The sequence below is a fragment of the Capricornis sumatraensis genome, chromosome 19 (genome assembly GCF_032405125.1).
Source record: "Capricornis sumatraensis isolate serow.1 chromosome 19, serow.2, whole genome shotgun sequence".
NCBI lineage: Eukaryota > Metazoa > Chordata > Mammalia > Artiodactyla > Bovidae > Capricornis > Capricornis sumatraensis.
This window is the reverse complement of record NC_091087.1, coordinates 67,162,501-67,176,100: the sequence shown is the minus strand read 5'-3', so window position 1 is coordinate 67,176,100 and position 13,600 is coordinate 67,162,501. Positions and strand designations below refer to the sequence as shown.

At 50.1% G+C, this 13,600-nt stretch overlaps 1 protein-coding gene across 2 annotated transcripts in view; it reads left to right on the top strand.

The window, feature by feature from the left end:
- The window catches only part of SYNE3 (spectrin repeat containing nuclear envelope family member 3), a 59,766-nt gene that overhangs the window by 30,827 nt on the left and 15,339 nt on the right, over window positions 1-13,600 (top strand). Inside the window, exons 9-16 of one of the 2 annotated variants that reach the window (XM_068991408.1) lie at window positions 907-1,050; window positions 1,913-2,047; window positions 4,105-4,266; window positions 4,439-4,611; window positions 5,049-5,181; window positions 7,369-7,530; window positions 11,986-12,135; window positions 13,524-13,562. In XM_068991408.1, the coding sequence (XP_068847509.1) occupies window positions 907-1,050; window positions 1,913-2,047; window positions 4,105-4,266; window positions 4,439-4,611; window positions 5,049-5,181; window positions 7,369-7,530; window positions 11,986-12,135; window positions 13,524-13,562 (1,098 nt within the window). The remainder of the gene's footprint in view (window positions 1-906; window positions 1,051-1,912; window positions 2,048-4,104; window positions 4,267-4,438; window positions 4,612-5,048; window positions 5,182-7,368; window positions 7,531-11,985; window positions 12,136-13,523; window positions 13,563-13,600) is intronic. The other variant, XM_068991407.1, reaches the window with a different exon arrangement.

Genomic DNA, 13,600 nt, shown 5'->3' with positions numbered 1-13,600 from the left:
AATCAGTCTTCTGCAGAGAGCTGGGAGGCAGTTAGATGAGCAGATGCAGAGAAAAATACTTGTAAACTTTAAAGCAGCGAGAGCCGGAAGCTATTTTTGTTCTAATTGCTGTTCAGTTGCTCAGTCGTGTCTGACTCTTTGCAACCCCATGGACTGCAGCGCACCAGGCTTCCCTGTCCTTCACCAACACCTAGAGCTTACTCAAACTGACGTCCATTGAGTCAGTGATGCCATCCAACCATCTCATCCTCTGTCACCCCCTTCTCCTCCTGCCCTCAATCTTTCCCAGCATCAGGGTTTTTTCCAGTGAGTCGGCTCTTTGCATCAGGTGGCCAAAGTATTGGACAGTTTCTCCTTTTAGGTAACGATTATTTGCTAAGCATCTGAGAATGATGATAGTGGCAAAGCGATATCTCTAGGACACTGACCAGAGGCCAGGCACCTGCGAAAAGCCCCACACCCATGGTCTGAGTTATTCAACGAGGCAGACATTTAGCATACATTTTAGGGTCTGCAAGGCCTGTGATCTCTGTTGCAGCTTCTGAACTCTGCTGGTGTAGCAAGAAATCAACTGTAAATGAATGGGCATGACTGCATGTCAATACAACGTTATTTACAAGCACTGGCCTCTGGTGGGACTTGGGGTATGTGGTAGGAGATGCAATTTGCCAGCACCTATTCTAGAAGCAGAACAATTGTTAGGTGAGGACACAATGATCCTCAGAGAGGGGCATCAGATCCCCTCAAGAATTCCAGGAAGGCTTCCTGGAGGGGGTGGTTCCTGAGTGAGTAGGAGCCGGACAGGAGAAGACTGGAGAAAAAGCAGCCCGTCTGTGAGTGTCAGCTTGTGCCACAGGGAGACCGAGTGGAAGGCTGAGTTGTGTGCTGCCTGTTGTGTCTCCACAGAGCTTACTTGCTCAGCACAAAGATTTTGGGGCGACTTTCGAACCTCTGCAGAAAAAGCTCTCAGACCTCCAAATCCGGGTCCAAGCTGAGAATGGGCTTTGGCGGGACCTTCCTGAGAAACAGGCCCAGCTTCTGAGGTTGCAGGTAAGAGGTCTGTCTGGCCCGAGTCACCTCCACTCAGATGTTCCCCTGTGCCGGAAGCAGCCTCCTTGCAGTAATAGTGGCCAGTCAAGCGGCAGTCAGCCCAAGCCAGAGATTGTGATCCCTCCCTGGCCCCTGAGATCTGACGTTTCCTCTCAGCTGAGTTTCGGCTGGTATGCCTGATGGTTCCTAGCCTTTAGCACCTCCAAATGGCTGATACTTGAGCCCAACAAAATAAGTTTTTTTGCTTACTGTGTGGTCCTAAAGTCTAACATGAATATTTGCTTCTAAAGTTGCTTTGCTAAGTGTTCCTAATGAGGCCAGAGGCCTTCAGTTAAATAAGTGATTTGAGGATTAAGAATAAATATTTTAAAACACATGGACTGTAGGTAGGCTGATCTTGAATCACTGTTGGCTGGGTGAGGAGCTTGCTGGTTTTTAAAATGCCCATGAAACAACAGTTACCTTTTTAAAATCCAGGCACAGCTCATACATAACTGGGAGTGTTCTTTGGAAGGTATTAAAAATGATGCATTTGGGGGATTTAAAACTAAAGCTAAGATGCGATTCTCCATAAGAAGAGGTGGTCGTCAAGGAGGAGTCCAGACATGAGTCTGTCCCCCAGCGACACCTTCTGGTCTTTAGCAGTTTATTTTCATGGTGTCGCAGAATATTTTCATCTCATTTAAAAAATTCTCACCATTCCTAAGAGTGGACCCATCAGACAGCCGTATGGTGTGGCTGATGGAGTTGGGGAGTCCCGCCATCCCTGAACCCTCCTGGTCTTTGCATTCAGGGTCCCCACCCTGAACAGCGTCCATGAGAAGGAGAAAGGATGTTCCACTCATTCCTTCCTTTCCTGCAGGGGCTGCAGGAGGAGGGGATGGACCTGGGGTCTCAGGTGGAGGCCATGAGGCCCCTCTTCCAGGGGAACCCTAACCATCAGCACAAAATGGACCAGCTTTCCGCCGCCCACCAGGCCCTGCAGAGGTCTCTGGAGGTAAGGGGCCAGCAGAGGGTCTGTGTCAACAGAGGCCAGGTCCCTGGAATCTGTCCGCCCCTCCTGAGGACTTTCTCCCTCTTTTCTTCCGTCATTCCTTCCAACCCTTCTTTTTCTTTCTCCCTTTCTTTCTTTCTTCCCTTCCTCATTTGTTCATGATTGAGTGTCTCCTGTATGCCAGGCAGGATGCTGGGTCCTGAGGATGGAGACACTGTGAGCAGGACAGCGAGCCCCCTGCCTTCCTGGGGCTTAAGTGCCGATGGGTAGATGGACAAGTCAGCAACAAGTTAAACAAACGATTCCACATGTCAAACATACGCATCCACAAGTGAAACATACAATTCCGCACATGCCAGGAGACCAAAGCACGGAGCATGCCACACCCACACAGGAGCCCCCCGTCGTGTTTGCTGCGTTCATGCCAGGTTGCAAGTTGGGTCCCGGTTGCTGTGAGCTCTGTCTGCGGCGCCCTCTGGTGGCCACCTGGATCCTTCTTGTGTCTGTGGTGGACTGACCGCAGTGTGGAGGAGGCAATGGCACCCCACTCCAGTACTCTTGCCTGGAAAACCTCATGGACGGAGGAGCCTGGTAGGCTGCAGTCCATGGGGCTGCGAAGGGTTGGACACGACTGAACGATTTCACTTTGACTTTTCACTTTCATGCATTGGAGAAGGAAATGGCAACCCACTCCAGTATTCTTGCCTAGAGAATCCCAGGGATGGGGGAGCCTGGTGGGTTGCCGTCTATGGGGTCGCACAGAGTCGGACACGGCTGAAGCAACTTAGCAGCAGCAGGTGGTGTGGGTAGCGGGACAAGCTGAAATGTCTGTCCCAGCCCTACCCTGACGACACTGATTCAAGTGAAGTCCTGGGTCTGCATCTGTAACAAGAGTCCCAGGTGTGCAAAGCCAGCTCTCAGGCATCCGCAGCTCAGGAGAGTGTTTAGTTTAAGGCAGGATTTCTCACCCTTCCGGACCCTGTGTGCTCTATTTTAATAAAGAATTTCTGGCATCGTCTTTGCAACCCTGAAATTCACAGATAGTACAAGTTACCCACACGATTTACAAATTTAATATAATGCTTTTTCTATCATCAAAAAGAGAAATAAAAGCAAACAAATGATAAGAAAATAATATGTTAATAATAACCTATAATGGAAAAAGACTCTGAAAAAGAAAATGTATATATACAGATATCTATACAGATGTATACATATTTATATTGATAGAAACTTAATGAAATCACATTGCTATACACCTGAAACATTGTAAATCAATTATTGCTGTTGTTCAGTTACTCAGTTGTATTTGACTCTTTGCGACCCCACGGACTGCAGCATGCCGGGCTACCCTATCCTCCACTATCTCAAACTCATGTCTATTAAGTCAACACTGCCATCCAACCATCTCATCTTCTGTTGCGCCCTTTTCCTCCTGCCCTCAATCTTTCCCAGCATCAGGGTCTTTTCCAATGAGTCAGCTCCTCACATCAGGTGGCCAAAGTACTGGAGCTTCAGCTTCAGCATCAGTCCTCCTAGTGAATAGTCAGGGTTGATTTCCTATTCAACTATATGTCAATGAAAAAATAAAATAATGCTTTTCAATAAAGTAAGTGCTTCTAGATGGCGATCAGAATATACCCACTCTATTCGGCCGCAAAGTGAAGTTCACACCTGTTGTGTTACATGCAGGGGTGAAATGGTTGTGCCACACAGATGCCTGTTCAGCTTTAGTAGGCACTGACTGATAGTCTTCCCAAGTGGTTGTACCAGTTTATACCCCACACTGGTGGTGGAAGAGAGCACCCATCGCCCATACCCTCACCCAGACTTGGTACTTCCCATAAAAGCAGAACAGGCTTAGAGGCACTTTAAATCAGACTTGGTCTTTCCAGAGTCAATTCCTTGCATTGTGCAGAAGAGAAGATCAACCTCTCGTGTTCCTCCCTGGGTGGGGAGCCCTGGGGGCCATCTCACCCCAGGGCTCTGGCAGGGCTGAGGGTCCTGCAGGATGGGGTAGCCAGGGGTTTCAGCCTGGTTCCCCTGGGGCTGCTCCACAGGACCTCCTGGAAGGACGCCAGCAGAGCCTGCGGGAACATTGCACCTTCAACCACGATCTGCTGGAGCTGCGGCAGTGGGTCTCTGTGATCACACAGAAGCTGGAGGCTTACCGTGGGGACGCGGGCCCATGGGATGCCCAGTCCCGGGAGGCTGAGGTTGAGGTAAGATGAATCTCCTCACAGAGATGCTTATTCTCTCCCCTGCATCCCAAAGGCAGGTTCGGGGGCAGAGGGTGGTGAATGGTGCTCTCATACCAGGGAGCAGACACCCCACCACCCCAGGACTTAACTGTGTGTGTGTGTGTGTGTACGTGTGTGATTGTATGTCCTTTAGAGGCTGCTGGCTGAATTCCCGGAGAAGGAAGCCCAGCTGCCCGTGATGGAAGCGCTCGGCCGGCTGGTGATGGAGGCGTCTTCTCTGGAGGGAGCTGCTGTGGTCCAAGGGGAGCTGGAGGAGCTGACCAAGTCATGGAGGGCCTTGAGGCAGCTGGAGGAGAGCCTGCTGAGGTGAGAGGGCCTCCCGGGTTGGAGCCTGGTCTCAGACAACCCTCCTTCCCAGCAGGGAGAGCTCAGCCGTGTTCCTAGAACAGATGGCTGGGGTTCTGCTGTGTGCCAGGCGTGGTGCCAGGCGCCTCCGGGCATCCCCAGGCAATTCTAAGCAGAGGCAGTATGAGCAGGGAAGCGTCCCAGTTTAGCCTCCAGCCCCTGCTGGTTGGGGCCTCACCTGCATCGGTAGATATATGCCCCTTGATGATGGTAATGTGAGTCTCGGGCAGGGAACTGGAAACGCAGGTGCCCTGGGGAGCTTCAGCTTCTGACCCGAAGGACAGGCATGGGCTTGTGAGGACCGGAAGTCACCTCCCTCCCTGGTTCTGTTACTTCTCCCGTGATCTGGGAAGTCCCCATCTCATCATCATGTTGACCGGGCGGATTTGACTTCTCAGCCTCATCAGAAACCGGCAGCTGCAGAGGACGACAGAAGTGGATTCAGGGAAGAAAATGATTTTCACCAACAACATCCCAAAGACTGGGTTTCTCATCCTCCCCACGGATCTTACTTCCCGGCGTCGCCGTCAGGTAAGTCCATCTCATGGGCTTCTGGGGAGGGCCCAGATCTGAGTCAGGTGATGGTGGGAAGGTGTCACCAGTAAACCCCCTCCCCGCCTGGGGCCACATGCTCAGCTCAGGACTGGGGCCTGTCCTGTATCTGGTGAGCCTGCCCAGTGGTGACACAAGAGTGCCCTGGGCCACTGGGCAGAGGGACTCTGGGACCCCCAGACCCAGGGTCTGCACTGAGGAAGGTCCTGGGCATCTCTAGGGCAGGCAGGCCCTCACCCTCAGAAAATCCGACTGCTTCCCTTGCAGGGAAGAGAGTGTCAGAGTGTGAAGCTTGCTAGCAGCACCAGACTGCAAACTAGAAGTACACATGATAGGTATTTTTGGTGCCCTGGTGGCTCAGATGGTAAACAATCTGCCTGCAATGCAGAAGACCCGAGTTTGATCCCTAGGTTGGAAAGACTCCCTAGAGAAGGGAATGGTAATCCGCTCTAATATTGTTGCTTGGAGAATCCCCTGGACTAGAGGAGCCTGGCGGGCTCCAGTCCATGGGGTCGCAAAGAACTGGACACGACTGAACGACTAACACATAACACACAGAAACTACATTTTGTAAAAAGAACTAACCTCACTGTATCATATCATCCATCCCTCTCCTTGACAGGCTTAAAAAAAAAAAAAGAACCACAATGAGAAGAAATTCATTCCTTGTTCTTCAAAGACAGCACACTAATTCATTCACATGTCCATTCCTTCTCTCATTTCCCCATCCAGAAAGCTCTTACTGAGTCTTTCTGTGTTCTGAGAACTGTGCTTGGAGCTGGGACACAGCTGTAAATAAAACAGAGATACTTTCAACCCTCAGAGAACGTAGCATCCAGCACAGAGTTTTTCAGATTGTCGTGTACATCCAGATGGTACCAAAACGCAGATTCTGATTCAGTAGGTCTGGACTGGGACCCCTCACCCTGCTTTTCTACAAGCTCCCAGGTGATGCTAAGCCTGCTAGGCCTTGGAGCACATTTTGAGAAGCAGGGAAGCAGGAACCGCAAAGCAATAGAATAAGGGTTTACAGAACACGTGGTTCATGGAGCTAGAAGACCCAGAGGCCACGGCAGCCTGCTGCAGAGTGAAGGACTTGGGGGTAGCGAAGCCCTCCCTGGAGAGATGAAAATGAGATGTTCAGGGCGCCTCACAGCTGAGTGGGAGTCAAGGAGAGGCGGAACGGAGTGTGTTCCATGCAGAGGAGACTGTGCCTGCAGGGACCCGAGGGAGACAGCACCAGTGCCGGGTGCTAGATGTCTGTGGGCCCCGGCTCAGACGATGGGGCAGGCCTCATGAGCCACAGAGCCAGGCAGGGCCAGAATCTGAGGCTCTCCGGCCGCATCGAGTGCGAGAAGCCACTCAGCTGTGTAAGTGATGCGTGGCTGAGTGGACTTGCATTTTATTTATTTATTATTTTTATTTTTGTTTATTTTTTAATCGTTGGCGTCTCTGTTGCTGTGCATGGGCTCTTCATCGCCACGCACGGGCTCCCCTAGCTGTGGCCGGGCAACTCTTCGCCGCACGGCTCGGGTTTCACACTGAGGCAGCTTCTCTTCTTGCAGAGCACAGGCTCCAGGGCACGTGGGTTCCGTAGCTGTAGCATGTGGGCTTCCGTAGCCGAAGCCTTTGGGCTTCCGTAGCCGTAGCCTGTGGGCTTCCGTAGCCGTAGCCTGTGGGTTCAGTAGTTGTAGCTTGCAGGCTCTAGAGCAGACGCTCTAGTAGGTGTGGCTCACGGCTCAGTTGCCCCGCGGCATATGGGATCTGAGTTCCCAGACTAGCGATCGAACCTGGGTCCCCTGAATCGACAGCTGGATTCTTAACCACTGGACCACCAGGGAAGTCCCTGGACTTGCATCTTAGATCACTCTGGCCACCTAACTTGAAGAGGGACAGAAGTGGCAGAAGGTAGACATCCTGATAAGGGATGATGCTGGTAGCCTTCAGGAGACCAGAGAGGTGGCAGTGGGGAATGTTCTTGGTCCCTAATCATGTCTACATTGAGTAGAGATGCTTTCCTCATCCCTTCACCTCCCCAGGTGCCTCTTATCTCCCTCTGGGCATCCTCATCCCCCACCCTCTGCTTGGATGGAATTCCGAGGACACATGGCCAGTAGGCTGTTTGCAGAAACTCTGAGGCTTTGACCATGCTGTGCCTTCCTGCAGGCAGGTCTGCTCAGGGAGGAAGGAGGCAGCCATGAGGATTATCCCCAGTCCCTGAGGAACTTTGAGGACTGGTTGCAGGAGGAAAATTCCAAGCTGGTTAGGATCATCGCCATGAAAACTCCCACCACCGAGGACTTGAGGACCAGAGCAACAAAGCTACAGGTTTGTGCCCAAGGAACAGCCTCTTTATTTCAGAGGATTTGGCCCCCAAAGATGTGTTTGCTGCCAGAGAGTTCTCAAAAGAAAAAAAAAAAAAAGAGCGCATACCTGTTATGGCTTATGTATAAATTTTTTTAAAGATGTATTTATTTATTTATGGCCTTGCTTGGGCCTTCTCCATTTGCAGCGAGTGAGGGCTGCTCTCTAGTTGCCGTGCACAGGCTTCTCATTGCGGCGGTTTCTCTTGTGGAGCGTGGGCTCTGGGTGTGCGGGCTTCCATAGTTGCAGCACTCGAGCTCAGTAGTTGTGGCTCACGGGCTTAGTTGCTCCGCACCGTGTGGAATCTTCCCAGACCAGGGATCGAACCTGTGTCCCCTGCATTGGCAGGTGGCTTCTTATCCACTCTACCACCAGGGAAGTCCTAAATAATAGTTTTAAACTTTTTTTTTTTTTGCTTCCAGTATTATGGGAAAACCATCCATCCATTCATTCACGCCTCCTGCTGTATTGCCCAACTTGGAAAATATCACCACTAATCACGACTCATCTAATCAGTTAACTCTTGCTATGTAACAAGCCATTTCGACAGTTTGTTGCTTAAAAGAACAGCTGTTTGTTTAACTCATGATTCTGAAGATTGGCAGTTTACCCTGAGGTCCACTGGGCAATGCTTCTGATCTTGGCTGGGCTCCCTGATTTATAGACCAGCAGGGTGGCTGTACTTCTGGAGGTTGGTGGGGCTATTCTAGATGAGCATGGGATGGACCACACATGTCTTATCCTCCTATGGGATAGCCTGGACTTCCCAGAGCAGGGGCAGGTCTGAGAAAGCGAGTGGGAACATGCAGGCCTTTTCGGGCCAAGGCTAGGAACTGGCACATCACTTCTCCTGCATCTGTTGGACAAAGAAAGTCACAATGCCAGCTCAGATTCAAGGAGAGAGAAAACAGGTTTCACTTCTTGATGGGAAGTATTGCAAGACCATATTGCAAAGGGCATGAATATGGCAAGGGGGTGGAAAGACAGTCCTTCTACCACAAAGCTCTCTCCTCCACTCGCACATCGACTTATTCACCAAGTCCTTCTTGATTCCACCTCTTGGGTATTCATTGTTTCTGTTTCCCCTCATTACCACTGTCTTCATCTAGACATCATTTTTGACCTTGACCTTGACAATAGCCTCCAAGCTGGCCTCCCTCCTTCTTCCTGGGTTCCCATCTCAGTAATGACTCATTCTGAAGCCAGAGTGACCCTTCAGAATCCTAAAGATAACCTTGTCCCAGTAGTGAACACTTTTCAAGATAGAGTTCAATTTCCGGAGTTTATCACTCACAGCTTTTCTCAATCAGGCCCCAAACTCTCTCTCTTTTTCGTAATATTTTCTGAAATTTACCCTAATACCTTAGAGTTTGGTTTTATTTTTATTTTTCTTGCTTGAGAGTCATCTGGATTCTTGAATCTGTGGCCTAGGATCTTTCTGGAAAATTCTCCAACATTATCTCTCAAACTGTGGCCTCTGCCTTGTTCCCTGTTTCCTCACCTTCTGAGATGCCTTTTAAACATACGCTCTTTCTTCTCACTGTGTATTTCACTGTCTCTTGTGTACTTTTTCATCCTTTTGCTTTTTTATATTTCTGAATACTTTTTTCTAACTCATCTTCCACTTTACTAATTCTCTATTTAGTTGTATCTCATTTGCTATTTCACATGTTTATTAAGTTCTTAGCTTTTAATATTTCATTTATCATTCCTAGAAATTCTCCTTGGTGCTTTTTAAAATCTGCTTTGCCACTTTTCACAGCTTTCGGGTCCTTGCTGAAAATTTTCAGTTTGTCTTTTAATTCTTTCAATACAGTAAACATAGTTGGTTTAGCGAGTGTGTCTAATAATCTCAGTATCTCAAGTCAAGACTGTTTCTGTTGTGTATTGTCTCTGCCTCTCCCTCATTAATTCATTAATTTTATTTATATTTGGCTGCACTGGGTCTTTGTTGCTGTGCATGGGCTCTCTCTAGTTACGGTGAGTAGAGGCTACTCTTCGCTGTGGTGTGAGGGCTTGTCACTGGGGTGGTTTCTCTTGTTGCAGAACAAGGCTCTAAGCATGTGGGCCTCAGCAGGTGCAGCGTGTGGGTTCAGTAGGTGAATCACATGGGCCCTAGAGCTCGGGCTCAGTAGTTGTGTCATATGGCTTAGTTGGTCCAAGGCATGTGAGATCTTCCTGGACCAGAGACAGAACCCACTTTCCCTGCGTTGGCAGGCACATTCTTAACCACTGGACCTCCAGGGAAGCCCCAGTTTCTGCCTCTTCTTGGAGTCTTATATCTGTGTGTGACTGCTTCGATTGTGCGCTGGATATTGGGTTTGACAAATAGGTGCGAGAATAATTTGAGATTAAGAATAATCTTTCCTTCAAAGAGGATTTTGTTTGCAACAGCCAGGCCAGTGTGGGCTTTTATCAGTCTAGAACCACTGAATCTAATTTCAAAACTTGAAGCTCCCTGGACTCCTGAGATGACTTGGCACTGGTCTGCAAATCCAAATAAGGTGTGGGTTTACTTCCTATTCACCTTTAGGGGCCTCTGCTGATGACAGCAGTTTCTCAGTCTCCACTTCTGTAGGGTGCAGACTTTGACCTCTGTCTCCTGAATCCTGCAAGGCTGCCAGAAGCATAGATCTGTTTCACAACTATTTTTCCCAGATTAGCAAATATCCTAAGTGCAAGAAGAGGTCTGAACACTGGGCTTACTTCTCTGCATCTTAACCTTTCACGCGTCTTGCCTGACTCTTTTTGCTGCTGTTGTTAACTCTTTGATGCCTTCAGTTCCATTCAGTTCAGTTCAGTCGCTCAGTCGTGTCCGACTCTTTGTGACCCCATGGACTGCTGCACGCCAGGCCTCCCTGTCGACTGATGCCTTAAGAATGTTTGTAATGTTTTGTCCTCAGTGGGAGCTTTGGTCCCAGCTACCTAGCCCTCCTGGCTACCTCCTACCTCAGCCACTCCTCTCATCCCCTGCCACCACCACCCAGCCCCAGGCATATCAGAGGTGACTTGCAGTTCCCCAGGTTACGCTTCTTTGTAGAGTCCCCACTCTCGAGGGCTCTGAGAAGCTAAGCTGTGTGCCTGTATCATGCAGCTGGTGGGATGGGACAGATTCTGGATGCCAAGCCAGAATTTAAACTCGGCTCTTTGACTTAGGACCCAGATCGTATCCTCACATGGCACTCCCTCCCAGGAGTCCTAAGGAAAAAAGATGCCATCCTGGGGGAACACAGTACTGTATTCTGATAGAAAAATCTGCCCAGTCCCAACCTCACTCTGCCAGGAGTAAAAATGCCAGTAGAAAGACATATTCAACAATGGTAGCTTTTTATTAAAAAAAATTTAATTTTACATTGGGGTATAGCTGATTAACAATGTTGTGATAGTTTCAGGTGAACAGGAAGAGACTCAGCCATGCATACACTCATATCCATTCTCTCCGAAACCCCCCTCCCATTCAGTCTGCCATGTAACACTGAGCAGAGTTCCATGCGCTCTACAGTAGGTCCTTGTTGATTATCCGCTTTAAATATAGCAGTGCGTGTATGTCCATCCCAAATTCCCTAATTATCCCTTCCCCTCATCCTTCCCCCTAGCAACAAGTTTGTTCTTCACGTCTGTGAGTCTCTCTCTGTCTTGTAAGTTCTTTTCATTCATTTCTTTTTTTAGATTCCACACATAAGGGAAGTCATATGATATTTCTCCTTCTATGTCTGACCGACTTCACTCAGTATGTCAATCTCTGTGTCCATCCATGTTGCTACAAATGACGTTACTTCATAATTTTTAATGACTGAGTCATATCACATTGTGTGTATGAACCACGTCTTGTCTATCCAGTCCTCTGTCGATGAACAATGGTAGCTTTTATAATGACGATAATTCTGATGTCAAGCCCTCTGGAGAACTTGGCTCTAGAATGCCAGAAGGCTTTCCTGGTGGCTCAGTGGGTAAAGAATCTGCCTGCAGTGCGGCAGATTGGGTTCGATTCCTGGGTTGGGAAGATCCCCTGGAGAAGGGAACAGCTACCCACTTCAGTATTCTGGCCTGGAGAATTCCATGGACAGAGGAGCCAGGCGGGCTACAGTCCATGGAGTGACAGAACCAGAGGTGACTGAGGGACTTTCAGTTTCCCTAGTCATACATAGTGTAAATCTGTGTCGTATTTATGATAGAATGCCAGAGCTAGAAGTGACCGTGGAGGTGAGTACGGCAGCTCCTCTTTCAGGCAGCAGTCCATTCTGCAACGTTGCGGAGAGCAGCTCCCGGCCTTGGCTTCCGTTTATTTGCCCAATGAGATTCTCTCTTTATGTGTTCCAGTTGCCCAGCAAATGGAATTTGATTGGCTCCTCCTTACCAACCAGGTGGGGCCTCCTCAGCCATTTGGAAGGTGCACTTGACCCTGTCTTTTCCCTCTAGGAGCTGGAGGCTCGAATACCAGAAGGTCAGCATCTCTTCAAAAACCTCCTTCGTCTCAGGCCAGCCAGCAGGTCCTCGGACGAGCTAGAGGACCTACGCTACCGGTGGATGCTCTACAAGTCCAAGCTCAAGGACTCCAGCCACCTGCTGGTAGGTGCTAAGGTTGCACAGGTCCCAGGCCCCGGGGAGACATAGCTCAGTCTGTGTCCACTCCACCCCAACCCTCGACAGACCAGACCGAGAGGATCACTCAGGGAGAGGCAATGGAGACTCATGGGTCCTAGGCCCTTGATGTGCAATTTGTCCTTTGGCCATTCTGCCACCCAGCGCGGCTGAGTTCCAAGAACTGCTCTCCCAACCTGAAACCTCTGTGTGTATCATCCCAGCTCAGTGCTCACAGCAGCCGTCCGCCAGAGTCATTGCATCTCCAGAAGAGGGATGAGAATATGAGGAGTTAAAAACTCACCCAGGTTCACCCGGATAGCCAGGGACAGAGTCAGCAGCAAACACACCTTGATGGAAGCACGACCCAGGGAACACTGGCGTGGGGGCCAGGACCCCTGGGATCTAGGCCGCCTCCTCCACTAACCTGCCTGTGGCATTGAGGAAGCACCTCCCCCTGGGGGACCCGTGCATGCTGTCACTTCACTCGTGTCTGACTCTTTGCGACCCCATGGACTGTAGCCCGCCAGGCTTCTCTGTCCACGGGATTCTCCAGGCAAGGATACTGGAGTGGGTTGCCGTGCCCGCCTCCAGAGGGTCTTTCCCACCCAGGGATTGAACCCACCTCTCTTATGTCTCCTGCATTGGAAGGAGGGTTCTTTACCACTAACGCCACCTGGGAAGCGCCCTAGGGGCCCACCGTCTCACACAAAACAATGACAGCTAAACTAGTAATAGCCTTTGCTGCTGCTGCTGCTGCTAAGTCGCTTCAGTCGTGTCTGACTCTGTGCAACCCCACAGACAGCAACCCACCAGGCTGCCCCGTCCCTGGGATTCTCCTGGCAAGAACACTGGAGTGGGTTGCCATTTCCTTCTCCAGTAATAGCCTTTATTAAATGCTATATCCTCATTACAGCCCTATAGAGGAGGTACTGTTATTATCCCCTGAGAACTCATAGGGAAACTGAGGCATGGAGGTTAGTCCGAGGAAAGGGTGGTTGGGATGGCCACTGAGGGCCCTTTAGGCCCGCAGACCCCAGACTCCAAGCTGTGGGGCTTCAGCTCTGCCGGCGCTGAAAGCAGCCGAGTCGTCGGCCACTAGGTGTCAGCCCAGCCCCAGCCAGGTCCGTGCGCCCGTGGCCTCGGCCCAGGCCTTCCCAGACAGGATCCCACCTGGGCCCCAAGTGCGTTAAAAAGCTCATTAAATTGAATCACCTGCTGGTTCAGCCTGTCCAGAGGACCAGAAGTCTTAAAGAAACACTCCCCTGACAAAATGAATATTCCATTACAGGCTCTGCTGGGATTTAAGTTTCACTCACTTAACTTCTTTTTTTTTTTTTCCTTTCCCCTTTTCCTCTCCTTCCCTAAAATAACAGACGCAGAGTCCTCCAGGGGAGCCGACTGGATTCCGAAAGGTACGGTGTCTGTCTTCTGCTCCACACGGGTAGAGGGC